Source organism: Rhinoraja longicauda, chromosome 19, assembly GCF_053455715.1.
Source record: "Rhinoraja longicauda isolate Sanriku21f chromosome 19, sRhiLon1.1, whole genome shotgun sequence".
Classification (NCBI taxonomy): Eukaryota; Metazoa; Chordata; class Chondrichthyes; order Rajiformes; family Arhynchobatidae; genus Rhinoraja; species Rhinoraja longicauda.
Genome location: NC_135971.1, coordinates 11,438,973 through 11,466,830, shown reverse-complemented (window position 1 = coordinate 11,466,830; position 27,858 = coordinate 11,438,973). Strand labels below are relative to the sequence as shown.

The following is a 27,858-nucleotide window of genomic DNA, read 5'->3' as shown; positions in this document are numbered from 1 at the left end:
GTCCTTCCATTCATGGTGTACTCCCTCTCCAAGTTATTTCTGCCAAAGTGCATCACCTCGCACTTTTCAGGATTAAATTCCATCTGCCATTGCTCCGCCCATCTGACCATCTCATCTATATCTTCCTGCAGCTTGCAGATCCCTTCCTCGCTATTCACCACCCCCCTACCTTTGTGTCATCTGCAAACTTGCTGATCATGCCCTGTACGTTAACATCCAGATCATTTATGTAGATTACAAACAGTAAGGGACCCAACACCGAGAGGTCCTTCTACAGTTGTACAGGACCCTAGTGAGACCGCACCTGGAGTACTGTGAGCAGTTTTGGTCTCCAAATTTGAGGAAGGACATTCTTGCCTTTGAGGGCGTGCAGCGTCGGTTCACTAGGTTAACTCTCGGAAAGGCGGGACTGTCGTATGTTGAAAGACTGGAGCGACTACGCTTGTATACACTGGAATTTAGAAGGATGAGAGGGGATCTTATTGAAACATGTAGGATTATTAAGGGGTTGGACACGTTAGAAGCAGGTAACATGTTCCCAATGTTGGGGGAGTCCAGAACCAGGGGCCACAGTTTAAGAATAAGGGGTGAGACATTTAGAACGGAGGCGAGGAAAAACTATTTCAGTCAGAGAGTTATAAACTGTGGATTTCTCTGCCTCTGAAAGCAGTAGAGGCCAATTCTCTGGATGCTTTCAAGAGAGAGGGAGATAGAGCTCTTAATGATAGCAGAGTCAGGGGGTATGGGGAGAAGGCAGGAACGGGGTACTGGTTGTGACTGATCAGCCATGAACACATTGAATGGCGGTGGTGGATCGAGGGGCTGAATGGCCTACTCCTGTACCTATTGTCAATTGAAATGTAAGGTTTGTTTCACCTTGCAGATGCTGCCTGACCCGCTGAGTTTTGGGGGCAATTTCTGCCTTTATTACACATTTTAAGCCATGCATGTTGTTTGGGTCGCAGGTGTGGTAACAGGCACAAAAGTCACTTATTAAATCAGATTACCGCTGTTTCTGCAATTGTCAAAGTTAATTCTCAAAGTTACAGCTGGTCTGTGGTCGCACCGCGTGACGTTGCTGCCATCTAGTGGCGGGACCAAGAGGTGACGCGGTTAACGTGTTGAAATGAACGGATCGACAGCTCTGATTCCACTTGCTGTTTATTTCTCTCTTCTCACATTTACATTCCCCCTGGTTTTATTTCCGCGCTCACTGGGGTTTTTACGACGTGGAATTTGGGGATTAAATGGGAGCCGTTCAGCGCCGACCTGTTGTTCTCCGGGTTTCTGCCCCACAGCCCCTGAGCCCCGCTCCTAACGCCGGTCCCGGGACCCGACCCTTTACACACCCGGAGCGGAACCGGAGCAGATTCTCAGCCAGTGGTCTTCCTCCCAAGACCAGAAGAAAGGATAAAGTTTCTCCGTGAATTTATTCCCAGTGAAGGTGTGGAGATGGGACTTGGTGTCCGCGTCGTAAAATGAAACTGTTCCGGACTCGTAACTGAGATAAACTCCCACCCTCCCGGGGATGGGACGGGTGGGGAGACGGGATGGAGGGTCGGTATCTGCTTCAAACTCATCATCCCACCAACTGATGCTCCAGACTCCAGTCTCCGGGGTCAGCTCGTCCTCTCTCTTCCTCTCCACAGACTCTGCGGCGACTCCCAGACACCAGCCTGGACTCCCCGCCATCTCCACCTCCCAGTAATTTCTCCCCGATATGAATCCCTCCGATCCCAGCACACACTCACTGCCTGTAAACCTCTTCCCGGTGTCAGGGAGACTCCTCCGGGTCCGGGTCCATCTCATCCTCTTCCGATCCTCAGACACCTCGAGCTCCGGATGCGCTGTTTCCACATCCAGGGTGACGGAGACTGGGGGGAGAAGCAGGGAATCAGAGAGTCCCGGTGGTCCGGGGAGAGTCGGGCAGCGCGGCCCCGGGACCGGTGGAGAGGCCGCTCGGCCTCAGGCACAGGCGGGCGGGCAACGGATACCCTGCCCGGGGTTTCACCCACAACCTCATCGAGTGGAGAACAGGCACCTTTGAGGAGACTGGTGTGAGGGGTAATTGGAGGTGGTTAAAGAGGAGGTAGTGATGTGGGATGGAGTTGCCGTGATTACACTGAACGGGAGTGGACTGGACGGGCGAGGCAATCTGCTACTGGTTACTTGGTTTATTTATTGGAGGGTGGGTTTGATGCGTCTGTGCAACCAAGAACACTCTGATCTCGTTGTGAACCAATATATGAACTTCACTGAGGGACTTGATAATGTTCCGCATGTAAGGCTGGTCCAGAAAGCGAAGGCAGGTGGGATACAAGAGTAAAATGGACCCATAATTGGCTTGGTGATTGGAGGTGGAAGGTAGCGGTAGGAGGGTGATTTTTCTGCCTGGAGGTCTGTGACTGGTGGTGTGTATCACATATCGCTGCTGCAACCTTTGTTGTTTATTATATATTTTCGTGGCCTGGATCTGAATGTAGGAGGTGTGTATAGTACGTTTGTGGGGAATGGGAAATGTTATGGGTTGCGAGGAAGTCTGTCAAAGTTTGCAGAAAGATCTAGGCTAGATCATCAAAACATTATTTTCATGCGGGGATACAAATTCTGGAGGACACAGTTTTCTTCACACAAAGAGTTGTTAAGAGGTATCAGTTTTACCTCGTTTGATGATATCAGATGTTTCGCTCAATGCCATGTTGTAGAAAAAGGTGTGATCAAACTTTTCATTTGGCAACTTGCCTCTGACCACCAACATTGGTTTGGCTTCATCACTGAACCTGCAAATATTTAACAGCTGGTTATAAACGGAGCATTTGAGCTGTTCTTATAAAATATACATTGTTTCAGTTAAAAGCATGTCCTACCATGTCTTGCGACCAGCTACCTCCTGAAATAAATAAAACACAAATGTCAATAGTCTGAGATGGATCGTCATGATCCCGACAGCGGGTATTTCGCCAAATTGCTACACAATAACTCACTGATAATTCCCATTTCCAAACGCTTTGCCTGTGCCACACAGACAGGAAGTGGATATTCTGGTAGAGACATCGAACACGGGGCAAAGCATTAGGAATGTTGATGAAAATAGGCGCGATCATGCAACCTACGAGTCAGACCGGTCAGAGAAAATGGGCTGGAATATTTTAGGATCAGCGTAGGATTTAAATGGGTGGGGGATGGAAATATTATCACTACTTGTGGGGGGAACAAAAATCAAAGCTGAAATGTAAGATGACCTTTTGATAAATTCCATAAGAAATGCAGTAAACAGAACATGGAACTCACAGGACGGCCTGAAGACAATATTGCAGATAAATTTAAGTTGAAGTTAGATAAATACATGAGGATTCCTGGAATTTGGGGCATTGCTGTAGGATGTGGTGAGTAGTTGGAACAGACGGAACATTGACCCAGTTCTGAATTACTGGTAAACGCGGCATTTATTTCAGAAAATTTAACCCACCATTTTGTGCCTGTGCACTTTCACTTCACCAAACTGTAGTGTAACCCCTCACCTTCAGAAATATCACGCCGTCCTTGTGATCTATCTGTTCCTGTAACTTTGAGAGTTCCTCCTGAATGGACTTTAAATTCTCTTGAATCTCTTGAAGATTTTTCTGCATTGTTTTTACAATCGTCTTCTCTTCCTCCCGGATCTCTCCCAGTAAGCACTGTTCTTTCTCAGTGAGAATCTGGTGCAGTTCAGCAAACTGGGATGTGATCTGTGACTGAAGTTTGTGTGACTCTTCCTTCAGATGAAAGATGATAATATATATGTTATATCATTCTGAGCGCAGAATATGCCATTTGGTCCATCATGTCCATGCTGGGCTTCATATGTATCTACACAAATCCCATTTACATGTATTTAAACCATAGCTTTCATTACCTTGGCAATTAAAGAGCTCATCATGATAATTCTGGAATATTTTGTGAAAGTAATGTACAAGCACATCATTCCCATTTCCCCAATTCAATTCTCTGCAACATGTTCCATTTAATTTCTCCATTAACCCTCACTGGACAGAACCGGGTCACCAGAACTATCAGACAGCAGCACCACTTAGAATGTCAGACTTCACAGAGTCATACAGCAAGGGGTCATACCGACCAAGACGCCCCATCTGCACTATACCTTTTAAATGTTGTTTTGGTACCTGACTCAACGACCTCATCTAGCAGCTCTTTCCATGTACACACTACCAAATTTGTCCTTCATGTTCATTTGAAATCTTTTCCCTCTCACCTAAAACCTACACCCTCACTTTCCCGATCCTCCTACTAAGACTGACCATCCAACGTATCATTCCGTTTCGTGGTATTATACACCTGCCACAGTCCATTCTTCAGACTACTGCACTCCAGGTAGTAACGTCCTTGGCTGCTCAACCTCTCCCAAGAGTTTTGGCCCTCGACTACTGAGCTCTATAGAGGTGCCAAATTATTACACACATCGCAAGATGAAATGTACACAAGAACATTAAATCGACAGTACAAACCTGAACTTCAGAAAAGCTCTCTTTCTGTTCCTCCTCCGTTCGCCCGATCTCTGATTCTTTGTTTCTGAGAGATTCGAAGGTAGATTTCACCTGACCCTAGGGTTGGGTTTTAAATCAGAGAATAAAATTGTCAGAAAATAAACAAGACGTGACATAATGAAGTGATCAGAATCGGTTTGCTTTTACCTTGTAGATTTCAACAGCTTCTTCTATCAGCATGAAGCTGTGAGACGTGTGTTCCCGCGCAGCTGCACAAACCACACAGATCAGTTTCTTGTCCGTTTCACAAAACAGCTTCAGTTCTTCCTGATGTTTCTCGCAGTGAAGTTTACTTCCCTTTGTCCGATTCAGGCTCAGTTTCCGAGCTTTCTCAGCGATTCTCGCCAAGGCCCGACTAACCCTGAGGGTGCGTTCTTCAAACTCCTCTCTACATTCCGGGCAGGAGTTTCTCTCCTCCCTGTCCCATCTCTGTGTGATACAGGGGCGGCAGAAGTAGTGGCCACACTCCAGTGCCACCGGATCGGTGAAGAAATCCATGCAGATGGGACAAACTGCCTCCTCGGTTAAACTCTCGACCTGGTCTTTCGCAGCCATTGTAACTCCGCCTCTTCCTGGTCCAGTGTTTTCCACTGCGCGCGCTGCCGTCTCCGGCAATGACCTTATTTGGCTGCAAATGTTCAGTGTGAAGGTATCCTGGCCACTTCCAACTAATCACTCGAGGGAGGGGTCAGTTGGACATTAAACCGGCCTGAATATAGATGAAAGCTGAGAGATTGCCCTGGAATTGTGTAAGGCAGGACAGAAAGGGACAGGGACCAGCGCTAAGGAGGTGTAACTGAGGAGGCGTTGCACGTGTTGGGCAGTGGAACCCGCCGCCCGCATCTCCGTTCACAGCCCGGGATCAGGATGGAACGAGACTTCTACCCGGTCTCAGAGGGTCGTCGGGCATAGGACCCGAGGGCCACAATCATGGCGACCACTTTTAAGAAATTGGACAATTGCACCTGCGGCGCCAACAAGGGTGGGGTGGGGGGTTCCCCTGCTGTCAACCGCAGGGCAAGTGGTTCACGGGTTCCTCTCAACCACCACCTCCCTGTCAATGAAAACCTGCCACTGTTGAAGGTGTAGGAAATGCAGTCGCCAATTTGCAGAAAGGACAACTCAAAAACAACGTTCAAAAGATTAAGGGGTGGTAGCGATAGAGTTGCTGCCTCACATCGTCAGAGATTCGTCAAAAGGTCGAATGGCCTACTCGTGCAATTATTTTCTACGTTTCGCCGTTTCTATGGTGACGTTTTGGAAAGTGAATCCATTCCAATCCCCACTCTCCCAGACCCGCCGCCGCTCGCCTCGAATAGTCCCACCTCCGTTGCCCGACTCGAGTAGTCCGGTGCTCCCTCCTCCTCCTCCCCGCACTGCCCGCCAACGGCTCCACGGAGGGGTGTGGACGTGGAGGCCGAGTGGGCGGAGGGAAGGGTAGGGGTTAGGAGGGGGTTGATCGTGGGGGGAGGAGAGAATGGGGGAGGCGGGGGGTAGGGGAGGAGACAGGGGGCGGGGCAGAGTGAGAGTGGAGCTGGGGAGGAGAGAATGGGGGGGGAGGAAAGAGTGGGGTAAAGGGGGGGTGGGGAAGGGGGGGGTTGAGAGAGAGTGGGGGTGGGGAGGAGAGAGTGGGGGGAGGGTGAGTGGGACTGGGGAGGGGGACAGTGGGGGAGGGGGACAGCGGGGGAGGGGGTGGTTGGGGGAAGAGAGAGTGGGGGTGGGTGTAAGGGGAACAGTGGGGATCAGGGAAGAGGGGAGAGTGGGGGGAGGGTGGGAGGAGCAGAGAGTGGGGGTGGGAAGTAGAGTGGGACTGGGGTGGGGGCAGTGGGGGTGTATGGGGTGGTTGGGGGAAGAGAGCGTGGGGTGGGAGGGAAGGGGAAAAGTGGGGGTCAGCGAAGAGTGGAGGGGAGGGAACGGGGGAAGGTGGGTGGTGGGAAGGGGATAGTGAGAGTGAAAGGGGAGGAGGGGGTGTGGGAGGAGGGAGGGGTGGGGGAGGAGGGGGAGTCTGGAGGAGAGAGAGGGGGTGTAGGGGGAAGGGGGTGGTGGTGGTGGGAAGAGAGTGGGGAGAGAGTGGGATGGGGATGGGGATAGTGGGGGTGGGGAATAGGGGACAGTAGGGGTGGGAAAGAGGGGACAGTGGGGGTAGGGGGGGGACAGTGAGAAGGGGCTGGGGCGAGTGTGTGTTGGGGAGGGGTGGTGGGAGGAGGGGCTGAGGGTGGGGGAGGTGAGTAGTGGGGGTGGGGGAGGAGGGGTGGAGGATAGAGGGGGGATGGGGAGAGTGAGAGTGGGGCTGGGGAGGTGAGAATGGGGGGAGGGGGAGAGGGAGGAGCAGAGAGTGGGGTGGGAGGGAGAGTGGGACTGGGGAGGGGGACAGTGGGGGGAGGGGGGGGTGGTGGTGGGGGGAAGAGACAGTGGTGGTGGGGGAAGGGGGACAGTGGGGGTCATGGAAGAGGGGAGAGTGGGGGGGAGGTTGGGAGGAGCAGAGAGTGCGGGTGGGAGGGAGAGTTGGACTGGGGAGGGGGACAGCGGGGGAGGGGGGTTAGTGGTGGGGGGAAGAGAGAGTGGTGGTGGGGAAGGGGGACAGTGGGGGTCAGGGAAGAGTTTGGGGTGGGGAAGAGGGGAGAGTGGGGGTGGGGGGAAGGGGGACAGTGAGAATGGTGGTGGAGCGGGTGGGTGGAGGTGAGGGTGGGAGTAGGAGGGGGTGACGGTGGGGGGAGGAGGGAGCGGGGAGGCGGGGTGGAGGAGAGAGGGGGGAGAGTGAGAGTGGTGCTGGGGGAGGAGAGAATGGGGGTGGGGGAGGAATGTGGGGGAAAGGGGGTGGTGGTGAATCGGGGTGGGGGAGAGTGTGGGTGGGGAGGAGGGAAGAGTGGGGGTGGGGAGAAGAGGTTGGGGGGAAGTGGACAGCAGGGGTGGGGGAGGGGGGTAATGGTGGGGGGATGAGAGAGTGTGGGTGGGGGGGAAGGAACGGTGGGGGTGAGGGGATATTTGAAAGTGGGGGGTGGGGAGAGGCTTTGGATCCAGGGCTCCTCGGTCACACCCTCTCCCCTTCCCTGTTCACCCTCTACGAGGAACTTGGTCTCCCACCTGTCTTTTAATGATAATTAAAAAGTCATACCCACTTACATTATTACATATTAATAGGTTCGTGCAATAGATAAATGAAATACCCTCTGGTTGAATTTGGATAATTTGCACGACTAGTAAGATTCACAAGAACCGAATAGGAAGTTTGTGTTTATTAGAACATGTGCTTGGTGCTTCTCGACCCGAAACGTCACCCATTCCGTCTCTCCAGAGATGCTGCCTGTCCCGCTGAGTTACTCCTGTATTTTGTGTCTACCTTCGATTTCAACTAGCATCTGCAGGTCTTTCTAACACATCAACACAAATCTGCTCGGATAGTATAACTCGGATAGCAGCAGAGAGTTGATTCACAAGAGCCAGGAGTTGCTGGAATCTCAAAACATAAATAAATCCGGTCGACTCAACGGGTGAGGCAGCATCTGTGGAGGGACATGGATGTTTCATGTTTCCACTCGTGATCCTCAGGCTTGATGGACGATTGGCTTCCCGTCTATTAAATCGTGCGTAAAAAAGAACGAGCCTTTACAGAATTTCACTTTCAGAACTTGAATTTCCCCGCTGGTATGACTTGGTACATCTAGATTGTAATCGTATACAGTATGATTTGAATGGACAGCGCATATGCAAAGCTTTTCACTGTACCTCGGTGCACGTGAAATCATAAACCAAACTAGACCAATATCACCATGTTGTTGTCAGCGTGTTAGTGAATGAATGAATGAATGAATGAATGAATAAATGAATGAACGAATGAATGAATATGTAGGAGCCATTTATGCTTAATTCAGTTATTGTCATTGTGGTATGGCTATGTTTTAATATTTCTAGTTTATGTCTCTTTTGCCTGCTTGTGGGTGTGACTTAATGCGTAATTGGGAGTGTCTAGATGGGAGGAGGCTAGTGTGTCGACAGAGGTTGTGGGTCAGTTTAGACTCGGAGGATGGTAAGCATACAATTCTTTACCATACGCTCGTACCAGCTATATTTGTGAGAACCGTACGGTAATAACTGCAAGAATTTCAAGATATTGTTTGTAGAAGAAACAGTTGATAAAGTACGGAAACTGATTAATTACTCTATGATTTGTGGTACTTTAATAAAACCAATTAATGAAGAAAAGGAGTTTGGAAGATTAATTTTGTCATATCAGGGTGCGACGTGTGCGTAAGCTATAACTACATTTCATCCCCGAGAAGTAATGGCTATCGAAGTGGGATTACGAGATGGTATAGAAACTGCGATTACATTAGAGTGAAGAACTTGCTCTGAATGGACTAAAGTAAAAGGAATTTAAGAAAGACTTGTTCTACAAACAAAATCCGATTCTACAGTGGAATTGGAGAAGACGCTGAATCTCTGCCAGAGATTGGAGCTGAAATCCTGGAACAAAGAACCTGCCGGTCGAAGGCAAACTCACACGGTCTACCCCTGGATCCTCGGAAGATTGAAGACTTCATTGACCGGGTACCGTGAGTAGACGACTGTTTAGTCGTAATTTGAAGTTAAGAAGTTGAAAAAAAAATTTTAAAGCCTGTGGGAAATTTCTGTAGAAGTACTATTTTGATACAAGAAGCTTGTTTTGCTACGACGGGATAAGGAAGCCCAACTTGCTGAGCATGACCTTGAAATGAATGATGTTATGAACTTCTGAAAGATAAAGTGCTCAGCCAGCGATTGTTTACCATAGGTGCTTGCCGAAGACTTTCAGCCTTGAAATTAATGATGTGTTTTGAAAAAAGGCTCATTCTGTTTTGAATTCTTCTGGTGTTGCTGGAACATTGTGATAAGCACCAATTATCATGGTTCTTCCATCAGGTAAGTACGAAGAGGGAAATGTGGAGCAAAAGGCAAGAAGATATGAAAAAAGAGACATTTAACTTTCGGAAAAAGGACTGGCGGCCGATCTGGAAAAATGCCAGAAGGAGAGAGAAAAGCTGTGGAGGAAGGTCATCAAATCGATTGAATGTCAGAAGGAACTGATGGAGTCAGATGGGAATGCGAACACTGTACGATCTAATATGGATTACCTGCTTAACCTTCACCAAGAGATTGGAGAAAAACAACACTCGATATTGTGTTTGCAATTACCAGAAGGACAACTCGAATGGCACACTCAGTGGTTCCAAGAGAGGAAAAAGATTTTTGACGGTTTCGTGGCTGACGTGGATAAATGGATGCCTGAAGCCATGGCTCAAACATCGCACCCTACAGTGGAAGGTGCGCTGCGACAAGGTGTAGAGGTGGAAGAAGAGATTACACCTCAGGATAGTGTCTCAAACGTCTCAACGCGAAGATCTAGACATAAATCCAGTTCTGTAGCCAGTTCAGCTACGAGGATCAGCTATGAGAGACAAGAAGAACAGCTGAAGAGAGAGACAAGAAGAACAGCTGAAGAGAGAGGCTGTGAGACAAGAAGTGCAACTGAAAAGACAAGTAGAACAGCTGAAGAGAGAGAAGGAACGGCTGGAAATAGCCACAAAGCCGGCAGCTGCAGAGGCAAGGAGGGACGTACTGGAGGGCCGAAGGTCTAAGGCCAGCTCGAGAGTTTCCCAGAAGAAGGGTTCCTTAATCCAAGAAAGAGCTACTAAGTAGGAACCAAATGCTGAGGCCAACCCACAGCCAGGGCCAGCCTGGTCTCGTGACGCTGAACTGGCACTGAGTAAGTGGATGGTCGACGAAACTTTAACAAAGCAACCGGGTGCTAGACCGAAGCAACCTACCTTTGGGATGCCTGTTACGGCTCGGGATGAGCCAACCCAATACTCTTTTCAGAGGCCCGCTCGTCAGCTACCAACACCCAGACAGAGACAGACAACTGACTATGGGGCTCATGGCAGAGTTTACCAGGATCGCCCTGAACCAAGCCAGGGACCTCAAAATGAGTTCTACGAATTAGTAAGGAACCAAACGAGACTCAGCGAGCTCATGGTCCAACAAAATCTTTCTGCTACCTTACCCCCAATGGAAATTCCTCATTATGATGGTGATCCCTTACAATATGAGGCTTTCATAGCGGCGTTCGAAGAAGGAGTGGAAATGAAAACCACGAGTTTCAGAGATCGTCTGCGATTTCTGGAGCAAAACACGAGTGGATACGCGAAGCAGCTTGTTAAGAGTTGCTGATATTTGCCTGCGGATGCGGGCTATCGAAAGGCAAGAAGATTGCTTGGAGAGCATTTTGGTGACAACAGAAGATTCCTAACGCATACATGAAAAAGGCCTTTGCTTGGCCAGTTATTCAGGCGGAGGATGTGAAGGCGTTGCATGAGTTTGCAATGTTTCTCAGTGGTTGTTGTGATTCCATGAGAAATGGCAGCCACATGGAAGAGATGAACGTTGTTAGTAATATGAAGGCTATCGTCCTGAAACTGCCCTATGGGCTCAGAGAGAAATGGAGAGACAAAGAAGGCCTGATACAGGAGGTTGACGATAGAGAGGCCATGCTTCCTGACCTGGTGAATTTCATGGAAAGAGAAGTACAAAGTTAATGTCAAACCTACGCTATGGGAATATTCAAGATCCTAAATCAGCAACTGTTAAAGGCTCTACATTTACTAAGAGCAGTGGAAGACTAGGACCTAAGGAAAGCAGTTTTGCTGCCACCGTAATACATGTAGAAAAGAAGGGCGGAGTGAAAGAAGAGGTATCTACTGTTAAACCACAAGGTGTTTTGCATTTCCTGTAATGAAGTTGGCCATACTATTAAGATGGTGTCGGAAATTCAAGAAACGGGATTATAAAAAAAAGATTGACTTCTTGAAGGAGAAAGGAATCTGCTATGGATGTCTGAAGAAAGGACACATGGTCAAGGACTGCAGGAATAAGATCATTTGTAACATATGTAAACAAGATCATCCTGAATTGCTTCACATCCAACAGAGGAATACGGACGCGATGCCGGAGCAACTGGAACAAACGGAGAAGCCGGCCACGAGTGACTTTGTTGCCCCCCCTCAGTTAACTGCACATATTGGGGTGGGGTTGAAGCCTGTACTTTCGCCATCCTGCCAGTACAGGTAAGAAGCAGTGATGGGAATACAGTGTTGCAAACATATGCCTTTTTGGACAGTGGAAGTTCCGCTACCTTATGCACAGAAAGCTTGATGAGGAAACTGGATATTACAGGAGAAAAGGTTAAGCTTCTCTTGAACACCATAAATGGCTCGAAATACCACGATAGTTATCATACCACAAGCATGGAGATAGCTAGTCTGGAGGAAGACAACTTTATACAGATATCTGATGTGTTTACACAAGAGACTATACCCGTCTCTCATTCGAACATACCTAAGCAAGAGGACTTGGAAAAGTGGCCTTACTTGAAGGATGTAAAATTACTCAAAATAAACTCGTATTGACCTACTTATCGGAACGAATGCGTCTAAAGCATTAGAACCTAGAAGGGTTATTACCAGTCAAGAAGATGGTCCGTTTGCTGTGAAAACCATTCTCGGATGGGTTATCAGTGGCTCCCCGAGAAAGAATAATAAAGGCAGAAAAGGGAATAATTATACTGCTGCTGCTGTCAACCGGATATCTATCGTAAACCTAGAGGAGTTGTTGACTAAGCAATATAATCACGACTTCAATGAAAGAGCCGGCAAGGAATCAGAAGAAATGTCCAGAGAAGAAGTGAAATTCTTGGAAATTTTGGGTCGCTCAGTAAAGATGATAGAAGGTCTCTATTGCCTGGATCTACCCTTTAAACAAGAAGGTCTTAGTCTGCCGAATAACCGATGCATTGCAGAACAACGTATTCAGAATCTGAAACGCAAGTTTGGTAAGAATACTCAATTTCATGATGAATATACATCTTTCCTCTCAGAAATGATTAATAATGGTTATGCAGAAAGAGTGCCGGAAGACCAGCTGAATAGAAGTGATGGAGAACTTTGGTATATCCCACATCATGGGGTGTATCATTCAAAGAAGGGAACATTAAGAGTGGTCTTCGAATGTGCTGCGGTTTTCAAGGGTAAATCACAACTGTCAGCTGTTACAGGGTCCAGACTTAACGAACTCACTCATCGGAGTTCTTATCAAATTCAGACAAGAGCTGGTAGCCTTGATGGCAGATATCAACGCAATGTTTTATCAGGTCAAGGTCTCGGAAAAACACGTTGACTACTTGCGATTCCTATGGTGGCCGGACGGTAATGCACAACAAGATCTCGTTGAATATAGGATGAAGGTACATCTCTTCGGAGCAGTGTCATCGCCGAGTTGTGCAAACTTCGCATTGAGGAAAACCGCTGAGGATAATAAAGCTTACTTTTCAGAAGAGGTGACAAACACATTAAAGAGCAATTTCTATGTGGCCGATTGTTTAAAATCTATGACGACGGAAGAAGAAGCGATTCAAATGGTCAAACACTTGACTTCCCTTTGCAATAAGGGAGGGTTCAGGCTAACGAAATGGATCAGCAACAGCCGTGCTGTGCTGGAAACTATTCCACTGGAGGACAGAGCTAAGGAGACTCGGGAGTTGGACTTGGATAAGGACGATCTGCCCATGGAAAGAGCACTGGGATTGCACTGGTGCATTGAAACAGATGTGTTCAAGTTCAGAATCTCGATTCAGGATCGACCATGTACAAGACGGGGCATCCTGTCTGTGATTGGTTCTGTTTACGACCCTTTGGGATTTCTTGCACCATTTACACTACCAGCCAAGTTAATTTTGCAGGATCTCTGTGAGAAGAAACTTGGATGGGATGAGAGTATAACGCAAATCGTCTCTCAGCGATGGACAGAGTGGTTACAAGATCTCAACAAGGTCTCGGAGTTCAGAGTGGACCGGTGTATGAAGCCTACAAACTTTGGTCGAATCAGATTTGCACAGCTGCATCACTTTTCTGACACAAGTGAAAGTGGTTATGGTACTGTTTCGTATTTGAGATTGGAAAATGATGACAGTGAAGTACATACTACGTTCTTAATGGGAAAGGCCATCGTGGCACCATTGAAGCAAATGACGATTCCCAGGATGGAGCTTGCAGCTGCAGTCAGCCGTTAGAATTGACATATTGCTGCATAAGGAGCTGCAGCTTGAGCTGGTGTAGTCTACTTTTTGGACTGATAGCATGACAGTGCTTAAGTACATTAATAATGAAAACAAACGTTTCCTAACCTTTGTAGCAAACAGGGTCTCTTTAATAAGGGATGCTACTAAGGTATCACAGTGGAAGTATATTAATACCAAGGAGAATCCTGCGGATGAGGCGTCTAGAGGACTAACAGCGGACCGCTTCTTAAGTAATAAGAGATGGATCAGCGGGCCAGAGTTTCTCTGTAGACCAGACAGTGAATGGCCAAAGTTTAAGCTGGAAACTGAAATCCTTACCAATGATCCAGAGGTCAAACAAGACATTGTAGTGAATGTCATTAGTAAGGATCCGCTAGATTCCACAAACTATCTAATTACTTACTTTTCATCATGGAATAGAATGACGACTGTGGTGGCTTGGTTTCTTAAATTAAGAACGATGCTTTTGCAGTGGTCTCATAAGAGAAAGGAGATTCGGACTGCTATGAGTAGTTTGGAGACGGATCCTGACAAGTTGAAAGTCAAGGTGGACAAAGAGATGCAAGTTTTTAAGGTATCATACCGGGGACAGTGCTTATGTTCAGATGATCTTTTCAATGCAGAAAATGCTATTATTTCTTTTTGTCAAAGACAATAATATAAGGATGAGCTATCAGCATTACAAGCTGGTGAGCATGGTGCTAAAATAAGTAGTCATTTATACAGGCTTGACCCGATGCTGGATAAAGGACTTCTGAGAGTAGGGGGTCGCCTAAGTAAACTATCGATGCCTGAAGAAGCTAAGCATCCTATTATTCTCTCAAATGACTTTTTTATTTCAACATTACTGTTACGGCATATTCATGAACAGATCGGACATGGAGGAAGAAATCACATGTTGTCGAGACTTCGTAGGAAATATTGGATTGTCAAAGGTAACTCCGCTGCAAGAAAGGTTATAAAGAATTGTGTTGCGTGCCAGCGTCAGCGAGGAAGATTTTGTGAACAAAAGATGGCAGACTTGCCTCTGGAAAGGATTCGACCTGATAATCCTCCATTTACAGAGGTAGGAGTTGATTATTTCGATCCTGTTGAGGTTAAGAGAGGACGATGTCTGGTGAAAAGGAATGGTGTGATCTTCACTTGCATGGCAGGTATAGCGGTGCATCTTGAGATGGCATGTACACTGGACATAGATTCCTGTATTCACGCATTGCGAAGATTTATTTGTCTACGAGGTCAGGTTCCTTCAATAAGATCTGATAATGGTACAAATTTTGTTGGAGCGGAAAGGGATTTGAGAGAAGCGCTTAAAGGCTTGAATCAGAACAAGATCCAGAATGATATGCTTCGGCAAGGCACACGATGGTACTTTTTGCCTGCTTGTGGGTGTGACTTAATGCGTAATTAGGAGTGTCTAGATGGGAGGAGGCTAGTGTGTCGACAGAGGCTGTGGATCAGTTTAGACTCGGAGGATGGTGAGCATACAGTTCTTTACCACGCGCTCGTACCATACGCCTGAATCATCTATATTTGTAAGAACCACACGGTAATAACTGCAAGAATTTCTAGATATTGTTTGAAGAAGAAACAGTTGATAAAGTACGGAAACTGATGAATTACTCTATGATTTGTGCTACTTTAATATAACCAATTAATGAAGAAAATAAGTTTGGCAGATTAGTTTTGTCATATCAGGGTGCGACGTGTGCGTAAGCTAAAACTACATTTCATCCCCGAGAAGTAATGGCTATCGAAGTGGGATTTCGAGATGGTATAGAAACTGCCATCACAACCATGTTTAAAAGGCATTTGAGCAGGTACAGGGATGGGAAAGGTTTAGAGCGAAATGGGCCAGACGCGAGCTGCTGGGACGAGTGTAGATGGGGCATATTGGACGACACGAGCAAGTTGGGCCGAAAGACCTTCGTCCGTGCAGTTGGACTCGATGATAAATGGTCGGGGCCCGGTGCTAACGAGGCCTCGGGTGTAACTGAGAAGGCGTTGGGCAGTGGAACCCGCCGCCCGCATCTCCGTTCCCAGCCCGGGATCAGGATGGACGGAGACCTCTCTCCAGACTTATTTTAATCCACAATAGTGCACCTGTCTCTCGTGCGCCAGTCTTCAGGTTAATCTATATTTGGAGACGCAGCGCATCGCTTGATAAATTGTGTTATAGGATCCATTAACCTTTATGCCAGAGTATTTAGGTTTGTCCGCTCACGAGTGACAGTGGGTGGCGGTGAACATTCCGCATCGAAAGCCTGGGATTGAATTTGTTGAATTTCCAACGTCAGTGCAGGTCATTTTCCATCATATTCCCCTTGTTGGAGTCCCAGAGTCATGGAGTGATGCAGCGTGGAAACAGGCCCTTCGGCCCAACTTTACTCGCCACCTGGTTGCGTCTCTGTTGAAATCGGTGTGGTCTTTGCTCCTCCCACCGACCGCCACAGATGGGAAGATTATTGGCCCCCATTGCTCCGGATCCGAAATTGGACCCCTCTGTCAAATCTCCCGACAGCCCCTATCTATGTTCCCCGGAGAAGCAAACACTCTTCTCCGGTCTTATCCTGAACCTGAACCCCATCATCTCCAAAACCTTTCCAGCAAATATCTCCTAAACCTTCCCGAAGCCTCCCGATTAATTCCTTGTGTTTGGTGACGGGAAATAGACCAGATTCTCCAGTCGGGGGTCCTAACCTGTGCTTCTCATCCCCAGGGCAGCGTTCACCGAGATTTGTGGAGCTTTGGAGATCCGCTCATCAAACACTCTTCTCCTCAGACGGCCAAACGTTGTGCAGACGCGCAGTAGGAGCTGGTGGATTTCACCATCGATGTCTGCTTTCGTCTGGGAAGAGGGGCGCCGGCCAGAGGACCCGAGGGTCTCCATCATGACGACCATTTTAAACAAATGGGACAAATGCACCTACGGCGCCAACAGAGGTGGTTCCCCTGCGGTCAACCACAGAGCAAGTGGTTCACGGGTCCCCCTCAACCACCACCTCCCTGTCACTGAAAACCTGCCACTGTTGAAGGTGCAGGACATGCAGTCGCCAATTTGTAGAAAGGACAACTCAAAAACACAGTTCAAAAGATTAAGGGGTGGTACCGGTAGAGTTGCTGCCTCACAGCGCCAGAGATCTGGGTTCCATCAGGACTACGGGTGCTGTCTGTACAGAGTTTGTACGTTCTCCCCGTGAGTTGCGTGTTCTGTGGTTTCCTCTCACACTCCAAAGAGGTATAGATTTGTAGGTCAATTGGCTTGGTATAAGTGCAAACTGTCCCTAGTGTGTGTAGGGTAGTGTTAATGTGCGGGGATCGCTGGTCGGTGCGGACTCGGTGGGCCGAGGGGCCTGTTTCCGCGCTGTATGTCCAATCTAAACTAAAGCAAACAGAACTGCTGTCTCCCCGTTCAGTAGATTTCAAAAGAATTCAAAAGCAAGCTGCACAGTTCAAGTAATTTTGAGTTTATTTCAATGACAGTATTAGAAGCAACAATGCACATCATTCAAATAAACGCGATCTTTCAATTAGCTTGTCGTGAGTGTCAATGGTTGTGTACATTTTCCAAATCACTGAAGTAACATGAAATGTATCTATTACATTGAACTAGTCATTGAACGGAGTTAATAATACCGTAAAGACTTTTGACGAGAAGGGTCCAATCCCATTACATTAAAAAAATATTTTCACAAAAGTAATTTCTGTTCCGTTGCCGGACGCGTTTAACGCGTTAAAATGAACGGATCGACAGCTCTGATTCCACTTGCTGTTTATTTCTCTCTTCCCACATTTACATTCCCCCTGGTTTTATTTCCGCTGGGGTTTTTACGACGCGGAATTTGGGGATTAAATGGGAGCCGTTCAGCGCCGACCGGGTTTCTGCCCCACAGCCCCTGAGCCCCGCTCCTGACGCCGGTCCCGGGACCCGACCCTTTTACACACCCGGAGCAGAACCGGAGCACATTGTCAGCCAGTGGTCTTCATCCCAAGTCTCGAAGAAAGGATAAAGTTTCTCCGTGAATTTATTCCCAGTGAAGGTGTGGAGATGGGACTTGGTGTCCGCGTCGTAAAATGAAACTGTCCCAGACTCGTAACTGAGATAAACTCCCACCCTCCCGGGGATGGGGCGGGCGGGGAGACGGGATGGAGGGGAGGTGGCTGCAACAAACCTGTCACGCCACCGCCAGATGCTCCAGACTCCAGTCTCCGGGGTCAGTGTGACCGGTCTCTTCCTCTCCACAGACTCTGCGGCGACTCCCAGACCCCAGCCCTCACTCCCCGCCACCTCCACCTCCCAGTAATGTCTCCCCGATGTGAATCCCTCCGATCCCAGCACACACGCACTGCCTGTAAACCTCTTCCCCGTGTCAGGGAGACATCTCCTCCGGGTCCGGGTCCATCTCACCCTCTTCCGATCCTCAGACACCTCGAGCTCCGGATGCGCTGTTTCCACATCCAGGGTGACGGAGACTGGGGGGAGAAGCAGAGAATCAGAGAGTCCCCGGGGGTCGGGGGGAGACTCGGGCAGCGCGGCCCCGGGACCGGGGGAGAGGCCGCTCGGCCTCGGGCACAGGCGGGCGGACAACTGAAACCCTGCCCGGGGTTTCACCCACAACCACATCGGGTGGACAACAGACATCTTTACCGACGTTTTTAACCGGGCTGGAGAGGGGAAATCCCGCGGGTTATCGGGAACGGGAGGGGGTGGTGCATGCGGACGGGGAAAACGAATGCTGAAAGTGAGAATGAACGAGAAATTGTGGGTGGGGATGGAGAAATAAGGCGGGCATTCAAATATCTTGCCGGTAGATGGCGAGGGAGAGGCAGATTGGAAGATGATGAGACTGGTGTGAGGGGTAATTGGAGGTGGTTTAATAGGAGGTAGAGATGTGGGGTAGAGTTGCCGTGATCACACTGAACGGGAGTGGACTGGACGGCGAGGCAATCTGCTACTGGTTACTTGCTTTATTTATTGGAGGGTGGATTTGATGCGTCTGTGCAACTAAGAACACTCTGATCTCATTGTGAACCAATATATGAACTTCACTGAGGGACTTGACAATGTTCCGCATGTAAGTCCGGTCCAGAAAGCGAAGGCAGGTGGGATCAATATATAGTATAAGAAAATAACTGCAAATGCTGGTACAAATCGAAGGTATTTATTCACAAAATGCTGGAGTAACTCAGCAGGTCAGGCAGCATCTCGGGAGAGAAGGAATGGGTGACGTTTCGGGTCGAGACCCTTCTTCAGACTGAGGGATCAAGGTGGGATTCAGGTGGGATCAAGACGATTTGGTAAAATTGACCCATAATTGGTTTGGTGGTTCGAGGTAGAAGGTGTGATTACTAAGTTTGTGGAGAACGGGTATTGTCGTGGACAGCAAGGAAGTTTGTCAAAGTCTGTAGCAGGATATAGGCTAGATCACCGAAACTTTCATGCAGGGATATCAATACTGGAGGACGCAATTTTCTTCACACAAAGACTTGTTAATACCTGGAATATTTTGCCCGAGGAGGTGGTGGAATCAAATGTCATCAGGACATTTCAGAGGCATTGCGATTTAGCAATCGAGGTGTCAAATAACACAGTTCTAATGTGAGCAAATGGGATTTGTTTGGCCCGGAAAAAAAGATGGAGATGGACACGATGGGCTGAAGGGCCTGACCCTGTAATGTACAACCATGGCTCTCTGGCTCCAAGAGTACTGAAAGGCTGAGTCTTCACAGCGACTAGTGTAGGGAATTCCTAAGGTTCCCCAGATTTGCGTGCAGCAATGACTCCTTATCTCTGTCCTAAATGGTCCAGCCCACATTCTGAGAGGGTGGCTGCTGGCTTCAGACCCCTCAGACAGGGGGGACATCCTCCCTACACCCAGCCCACTGAACAGTCAGATCTCCTCAAATACAACGTGCACAGGCCGAGTCTACTCAATCTCACCCGCACAACACATATCATCACAGAAACAAGTATTGTCTATCGTTGCTGCATTCCCTCTGTGCAAAGCTTATCTTTGTTTAAGTAGAAAAAAACATAAGACAGGAAGAAAGTAGATACGGGAGTAGGCGCCGCCTCTCAGGCACATCCTCTGTTCAATGTGATCATGGCTGATCTAAGCTGGCTCCAATTCCTCTTCAGTGTGACTTCACCATAACCCGCAGTTTAATGATTGTTCCAATATCCAACTATTTTCCCTTCGCATATATCCAAAAATCTGGCCTGTCGCCATTAATCAGGTCACACAATTCCAGATATTTACTGCTATGCTGGAGAAACAACTTCAACCCTCTGCGTGGTACGCGGTCTGGATGTTTGGATCTGATCAAATACAGGGCGAGTTACACAATGGAGCACAGCCGTGGCCTGAAGTCAGAAGACAGCGGGTTGGTGGAGGGATGCACACTGGAGTCTCTCACAAAAGGTGTGCCATAGAGCTCGATGCCCTCTCCATTGTTGGTCATTATTTATATGGGCGCTTTGTATGAGTATGTGGGTGGCATGGTTAGTAGTTTTGTGGAGGACACTAACATTGATGGCGTCATGGACAGAGAAGAAGGTTATCTGAGATGAAGAGTGATCTTAATTAGCGGGTCTAATGGGCTGAAGAATGGAAGACAGAATATTTCTGAAGTCTAAAGATTGAGGGCATCAGTTTAAGGTGAGATGGTAAAATTGGGAAAGGCAGTGAAGGTCAATGTTTTCAGACGGTGAATGGTCGAGAGATAGAACGAGATGCCAGAGGCGGAGGCGGGTACAATTACTGCGTAATGCTTACATTTGTGGTGTAATCAATAAGAAGAATGGAAACTGAACAAGTTTTACCTCGTTGAATGACACAGGTTTCTCTCCACAACGTGTTCAAAACAAAGTGGTGATGAATCTTTTCAATCGGCAAGGCACCACCTGTCACTGACAATGTATGAATTTCATCACGAACCCTGCAAATATTTAACAGCTGGTTAGAATCTGAGCTTCAACAATTTCAGAGCTGTTCTACGAAAACATGCACCGTTTCAATCAAGAGTGTATCCTACCTCCTTTTCTGACCAGCTGCCTCCTGAAAGAAACAAAACACAAATCTGAATAACTGGGCCAGAATATCTGCATCCCAACAACCGAAATGGCAAGCAAATTGCCACAAGATTCGTATTTACCAACTCTTATTGCGGCAGCCACACATAAAGAGGATACAGTATTTCCGTAGGGACAAAGAACACACGGAACGCACATGAAAATTATGCCATCATTGAGAGGGGGCATGTTACGGGGAAGAATGAGAAGATGGTGGGGTGTTATCTGAAAAAGATGGCAGGGAATGAAGGGGTGGAATGATTTAAGATTATCTGTGGATTTAAATGGGTGGGGCGAATAATAGTATTCCTACTTTTAGGGAGACTACAATTCAAAGACAAAATATTGGATGGCCTTTAATAAATCCCATTAGTAATGCAGCAAAGGGAACGTGGAACTCAATCGCACAAAAGTGGCCGAAGCCATTACTGGAGATACATTGAAGGGGAAGCTGGATAAGCACAAGAGATTTCCCCCTGTTTGCCCCATTCCCTTCAGGTCCAATTCATGGATAACAGATGACAAATGATGATGTGTGTGCCACATTCTAGATTTCAATGCTAACCCCCACAATGTGGCCATGGATAATGTTGCCCAGGACAGAACTCCCCCTTTTTCCCCATTCGCCTCATGTTCAATTCCTGGATGTTTCAACAAAAAAAAATGTCTCTCCTTCTGGTTCAAATACTGCCAACAGTTTAAATCCCCAAATGTCTCTGGGTTAGAGAATTCCAGAGATTCACTGCCCTCTGTCCAGTCGTGGACCTTGGAGACAATGGTAAAACGACTCGTCATTCTTTTAAACTGCAAGGAATATCGATCCAACCTCGATAAGGACAGCTGATGAGACAAGCCCATCATCCTGCAATGATCCCGATGATTCACCTTTGTGTTGCCTCCATTGCTGTAACATCATTTCATGGTTCAGGTAATGAAATCTCTGCAAGGTGCTCTCGATGTGAATTGAATAATTGTGACAACCCCCTCGACAAGATTCTACAAGTATATTACCAGCCAAAGAATAACCGGGTGAGAACATTCCCCTTTCAGAGCAGAAGGATAACTAGGGATAGGACAGGTCCAATTAAGTGATGTTGAGGAGGTATGATTCCAATGTGTATCCCAGGCTAAAATCATTAGACTGCCTTCACGGGGATGCCCCAACGCCACAAACTCCTTTCCTTCTAATGCTGACCATACAAAAGACTTTCCCCTGCAGATTTCTGCAGATTTTCCTTATTTTCGGGGAAATATTACACGTTCACTAACTCAGTGACAAGGTCACAGCGACTCTTTCTCAAGTAGTTTGCAGGCCGTGTTGAGATCCCACAGTTTAATCAGGAGGTCCTTTCGTTTGGGAAGAACAGCAGCACGGCGCTGGAACATACGGAACATTGACCCAGCTCTGAATTACTGGTGAATGATGCATTAATTTCAGAAATGTCACCCACCATGTTGTGACTGTGCAGTTTCACTGCGCCTAACAGCAGGGTAACCCCTCACCTTCAGAAATATACCGTTGTCTTTTTGATCCATCTGTTTCTGCAACGTTGAGAGTTCTTTTTGAATGGAATTTAAATTCGCTTGAATCTCTTGAAGACTTTTCTCCATTGGGTGTCGAATCTTCTCCTCTTCTTCCCGGATATCCGCCAGCACGCGCCACTCTTTCTCAGTGAGAATCTGGTGCAGGTCAGCAAAATGGGATGTCATCTGTGACTGAAGATCGTGTGACTGTTCCTGTAAAAGGGAAGGTGAAGATCAATATGTAATATTACTCTATCGCGTTTCCTAACGATATGGGAGGGGGTAGTTGGCCAATCACCCTTGTGGCATGGAGCACAATAATAATCCATTTGGCCCACCATGTCCATGCTGCCCTTTGTAGACATCTACGATAGTCCCATTCACTTGGGTTTAATCCGTGTGTTTAATTATCTTGGCAATTCAAAAGCTTGTCTTAATGCTTATTCCATTTCGCCTGCCCTTTCATTCCCACTCATTCGCCCACCGCCCACATTCACGAGCATAACATGCAGTTGCCATCTGATCATCTAACCCACCTGACTTTGGGATGTGATATGAATCCCTCGCTGTCACAGGGAGAATGCGTGAATAACACGGACAGCACCGAGATCAGACTAGAACCATGTCACCAGAAGAAGGAGACACCAGCAAGTCGTAGAGTCACATAGGTGACTGTGCGGAAACAAGTCAATAGACAATAGGTGCAGGAGGAGGCCATTCGGCCCGTTCGAGCCAGAACCACCATTCAATGTGATCATGGCTGATCATTCTCAATCAGTACCCCGTTCCTGCCTTCTCCCCATACCCCCTGACTCTGCTATCCTTAAGAGCTCTATCTAGCTCTCTCTTGAATGCATTCAGAGAATTGGCCTCCACTGCCTTCTGAGGCAGAGAATTCCACAGATTCACAACTCTCGACTGAATTTTTTTTCCCTCATCTCAGTTCTAAATGGCCTACCCCTTATTCTTAAACTGTGGCCCTTTGTTCTGGAATCCCCCAACATTGGGAACATGTTTCCTGCCTCCAAAAAGAACTCTCAGAAGGCAGTGGAGGCCAATTCTCTGAATGCATTCAAGAGAGAGCTAGCTAGAGCTCTTAAGGATAGCAGAGTCAGGGGGTATGGGGAGAAGGCAGGAACGGGGTAGTGATTGAGAATGATAAGCCATGATCAATTGAATGGTGGTGCTGGCTCGAAGGGGCCGAATGGCCTCCTCCTGCACCTATTGTCTATTGTCTACATTGTCTGACTAAAGAAGTTCCTCCTCACCTCCTTTATGAAAGAGCGCATCCTTTCCACATCCACTCCATGCCTTCCCACCCAGTGTCTCTCCATAGCCCCAACCCTCGACTCCTGAGCTGTAGAGAGGTGCCCTCACGTGACGCACACACCACGTTGACGAAAACTGCACAAGATCTGGTAATCGAAATTGGAAAACCTCACCAGAACTCCAGAAATCTTCTCTTGCTGTTGCTGCTCCATTTGCTGTATCTCTGATTTCTTTTTTGTCAGAGATTCGAAGGAAGATTTCACCTGATTCTGGCATTGGGTGTGAGATCAGAGAAGAAATTTGTTAGCCAATAAAGAAGAGATCACACAATGATGCGATCAAAATCGGTTTGCTTTTACCTTGTAGATTTCAACAACTTCCTCTATCGGTAAGAAGCTGTGAGACTTGTGTTCCATCGTATCTCGACAGATCACACAGATCAGTTTCTTATCAGTCTCACAAAACAGCTTCAGTTCTTCCTGATGTTTCTCGCAGTGAAGTTTACTTTCCTTCTCAGTCCGATTCAGGCTCAGTTTTCGAGCTTTCTCAGCCAGTCTCGCCAAGGCCCGATTTACTTTGAGGGTGCGGTCTGTAAACACCTCTCTACATTCAGGGCAGGAGTTTCTCTCCTCCCTGTCCCATCTCTGTGTGATACAGGGGCGGCAGAAGTAGTGGCCACACTCCAGTGCCACCGGATCGGTGAAGAAATCCATGCAGATGGGACAAACTGCCTCCTCGGTCCAACTCTCCACCTGGTCTTTCGCAGCCATTGTAACTCCGCCTCTTCCTGGTTCAGTGTTTTCCACTGCGCGCGCTGCCGTCTCCGGCAATGACCTTATTTGGCTGCAAGTGTTCAGTGTGAAGGTGTCCTGGCCCCTTCCAACTAATCACTCGAGGGAGGGGTCACTTAGACATTAAACCGGCCTGAATATAGACGAAAGCGGAGAGATTGCCCTGGGATTGTGTAAGGCAGGACAGAAGCCAGCGCTAGGAGGTGTAACTGAGGAGGCGTTGCACCTGTTGGGCAGTGGAACCCGCCGCCCGCATCTCCGTTCACAGCCCGGGATCAGGATGGACGGCGACCTCCCTCCAGCCTTATTCCCCTCAGAGAGGCACAAAATGCCGGAGTAACTCAGCGGGACAGTCTGCATCTCCACAGAGGAGGAATGGTTGATGTTTCGGGTCGAGACCCTTCTTCGGACTCTTTCACTTACATGTTGTCTATCTCTTTATATCACCGTCTTTTCCTCTCGCTTCCCTTTCCCCTGACTCAGTCTGAAGATATTCGGGTCGCGGTCAGTCTCACCCTCTTCCGGCCCTCAGACACCTCGAGCAGCGGATGCGCTGTTTCCACATCCAGGGTGCCGGAGACTTGGGGGGGGGGGGGGGGGGAGGGAAGGAAGGGGGGGGGGAGGGAAGCAGAGAATCAGAGCGTCCCCGGGGGTCGGGGGTAGAGTCGGGCAGCGCGGCCCCGGAACATGTTGAATCCACTCGGCCTCGGGCACAGGTGGGCGGCCAACTGAAAGCTTGTCCGGGGGTTCCCCCCACCCCACCCCACCCATCACCAACAACAGCGGATGAACAACAAACATCTTTCGTGGTGTTTTTGTCCGGTTTGGAGTGTGTGGTGGGTTGGAGGGGTCGGCGTGAGGGGACAACGTGTGTGGAGAGTGAAGCGGATCGAGAGATACCCAGAGGGCAAGGATAGATGGGGCGCGGTACATTAGATAATTTGCTGGTGGAGGGGAGGGGGAGAGACGTGTCAGAATATCATGCGAAATGTAGAACTGGCATGGAGCAGGCGATGCGGCATTGGGTGGCATTGCCATGGTCATACTGGAATGGGCAGATGTGATGGGCGAGGTTACCAGCTCCTGCTTTCTTCACGGCCAGAAAATAGGAACATGAATAGACTTGGCCCCTCGTGGCTGACCCTCTATTCAATGTGAACACGGCTGATCTCGGCTGGCACCGATTCCTCTTCTGTGTGAGTTCCCTACACACCTCAATTCTCCACCTTTCAACTATTAATCTGTGTCCCCTTCGCGTATTATGCAATTATCTAACATTGGGGGAACTAGCTTAGTTTAGTTTATTGTCACGTGTATCGAGGTGCAGTGAAAAGCTTTTGTGGCGTGCACTCCGGTCAGCGGAAAGACAATGCATGATTGCAATCGAGTCATTACAGTGTATAGATACGTGATAAGGGAATAACGTTCAGTGCAAGGTTAAAGTCCGATCAAGGATAGACCGAAGGTCACCAATGACGTGGAGAGCGGTTCAGCACAGCTCTCTGTTTGTGGTTGGATGATTCAGTTGCCTGATGACAGCTGGGATGAAACCGTCCCCGAAACTGGAAGTGTGGGTTTTCACGCTTTCAACAAGCCAATGAGGTACAAAATTCGCCTGAAGGTCGGATTCTGAAGGGGGTGGGGGGTGGTCGAGGGTTGCTCCTCAGAATGGAGATCGACGGCAGATGGTTTTGCCGCAGGGCTCGGTGCTGGCTCAACTGTTGACCATTTTTCGTGTAAACGATTTGGATGTGTATGTAGGTGTAGATGCATGGAAAAAAGGTGCAGGATTAGGCCATTCGGCCCTTCGAGCCAGCACCGCCATTCAATGAGATCATGGCTGATCATCCACAATGGTACTTCGTTCCTGTCCTCTCCCCATATCCCTTGATTCCGCAAGCCCTAAGAGCTCTGTCTAAATCTATTTTGAGTGCATCCAGTGAATCGGCCTCCATTGCCTTCTGAGGCAGAGAATTCAACAAATTCACAACTCTCTGGGTGAGGGTTTTTCCTCATCTCAGTTCTAATGGTTAGTCAGCTTGAAATGAGTCTAACATTGGTTAAAAAAAATGTTCCTGGTATGTTGGATAGTGTCAATGAACGGGTGATTGAGAAAGGATCGACTGTGCTAATATTCATTGGAATTTAGAAGGATGGGAGAGGATCTTCCAAAAAAGCATCTTACATTCTTAGCAGATTGGACAGGCTGGAGGATGCAGAAAAAAATGTTCCCGATGTTGGAGGAGTCCAGAACCAAGAGTTGACAGTTGAAGAATAAGGGGAAGACCATTTAGGACTGAGATGAGGGAGAACTTTTCACCCGGAGAGTTGTGAATCTGTGGAATTCTCTGCCACAGAAGGCAGTGGGGGCCAATTCGCTGGGTGTATGCAGGAGGGCCGAATGGCCTACTCCTGCACCCATTTTATATGTGTCTACGTTTCTATGATGATATTTTGGAGAGTGAATGCATTCATCTGGGATGCAACAAGATTTGCATGAACTTGGCCAATTGGGGGATGAAAGGCTGATTTATTTAACTCGGATAAAGGTGACGTAAGTTGGTAAGACAGGCCAGGGCAGATTTTTCACATTAAAAAGTTACGACCTTTGTTATTTTCAGCAGACTGCAGAGGCTTGGAATGCAGATACACAGCTCGATGAACATTGCAACAGGGATGGGCAGGGTGGTGACGAAGGCGTTTGGCACATTTGCTTGGGTCCGTGAGGGTACGAAATACAGGATTTGTTACAACTGTACAAGCCACGAGTAAGATCCACAACTCCAGATTCAGGGACAGTTTCTTCCCATCTGTCATCAGCCAACTGAACCATCCTACCACAGCCAGAGAGCAGTGCTGAACTACTATCTCCCTCTTTGGTGACCCTCGGACTATACTTGATCGGACTTTGCTGGCTTTAGTTTTCCACTAAACGATCTCCCCTTATCATGTATCTATACGCTAGAATTGGCTAGATTTCCTGCTAACTGGATAGGACGCAACAAAAGCTTTTCACCAAAGATAATACAGCAGAGCAAGATAGACCACTCGACCCTAAAAACCATAGTATGTCATGGCGCCATTTTAATAGGCAGAAACTTGCAGAAACGTTTAAAAAGAAAAAATTTAAAAATCTGAATTTATAGATGAGATATATTCTGCATTTTTATGGTGTCATCACACATACTGTTCCCCCAAAACACTGATTACACTGCGAGAGGAATAGCGAACGGCGGGTTTTGCTTACTAAGATAGCGGATGTTACGCTCCTTTGCGCACTACACTTCAGTATAGGCAATTTCGACGGAGTGGTTCATCTTGCTCCTCTAGTATCTTTGCTTTTCACTGTAGCTCGGGGCACGTGACAATAAACTAAACTGAACTGAGTGCAGTTATAGTACCTTCCCCCTCACCTCCATCCAGGGCTCCCAGCCGTCCTTCCAAATGAGACAGAGCTTCACGGTCACCTCATCTACTGTATCCTGTATTTCTGGTCATGCCCGGTGCACGTTCGTGTGGAAATCCAGAGTCGCCGACCATTCGGCTGAA

The 27,858-nt window shown here is 48.0% G+C and overlaps 1 protein-coding gene across 1 annotated transcript; it reads right to left on the bottom strand.

Moving 5' to 3' along the window:
• Positions 1–381: 381 nt before the first annotated feature.
• Positions 382–24,288, bottom strand: LOC144603130 (zinc-binding protein A33-like). The gene is made up of 6 exons (XM_078416279.1): positions 23,878–24,288; positions 23,692–23,787; positions 3,522–3,755; positions 2,868–2,890; positions 2,662–2,780; positions 382–1,874 (listed from the first exon to the last, which is right to left on the bottom strand). Exons 1-6 carry the CDS (start codon positions 24,286–24,288, stop codon positions 1,342–1,344), a joined length of 1,416 nt encoding a protein of 471 aa, XP_078272405.1. The 3' UTR covers positions 382–1,341.
• Between the last annotated feature and the right edge of the window lie 3,570 nt (positions 24,289–27,858).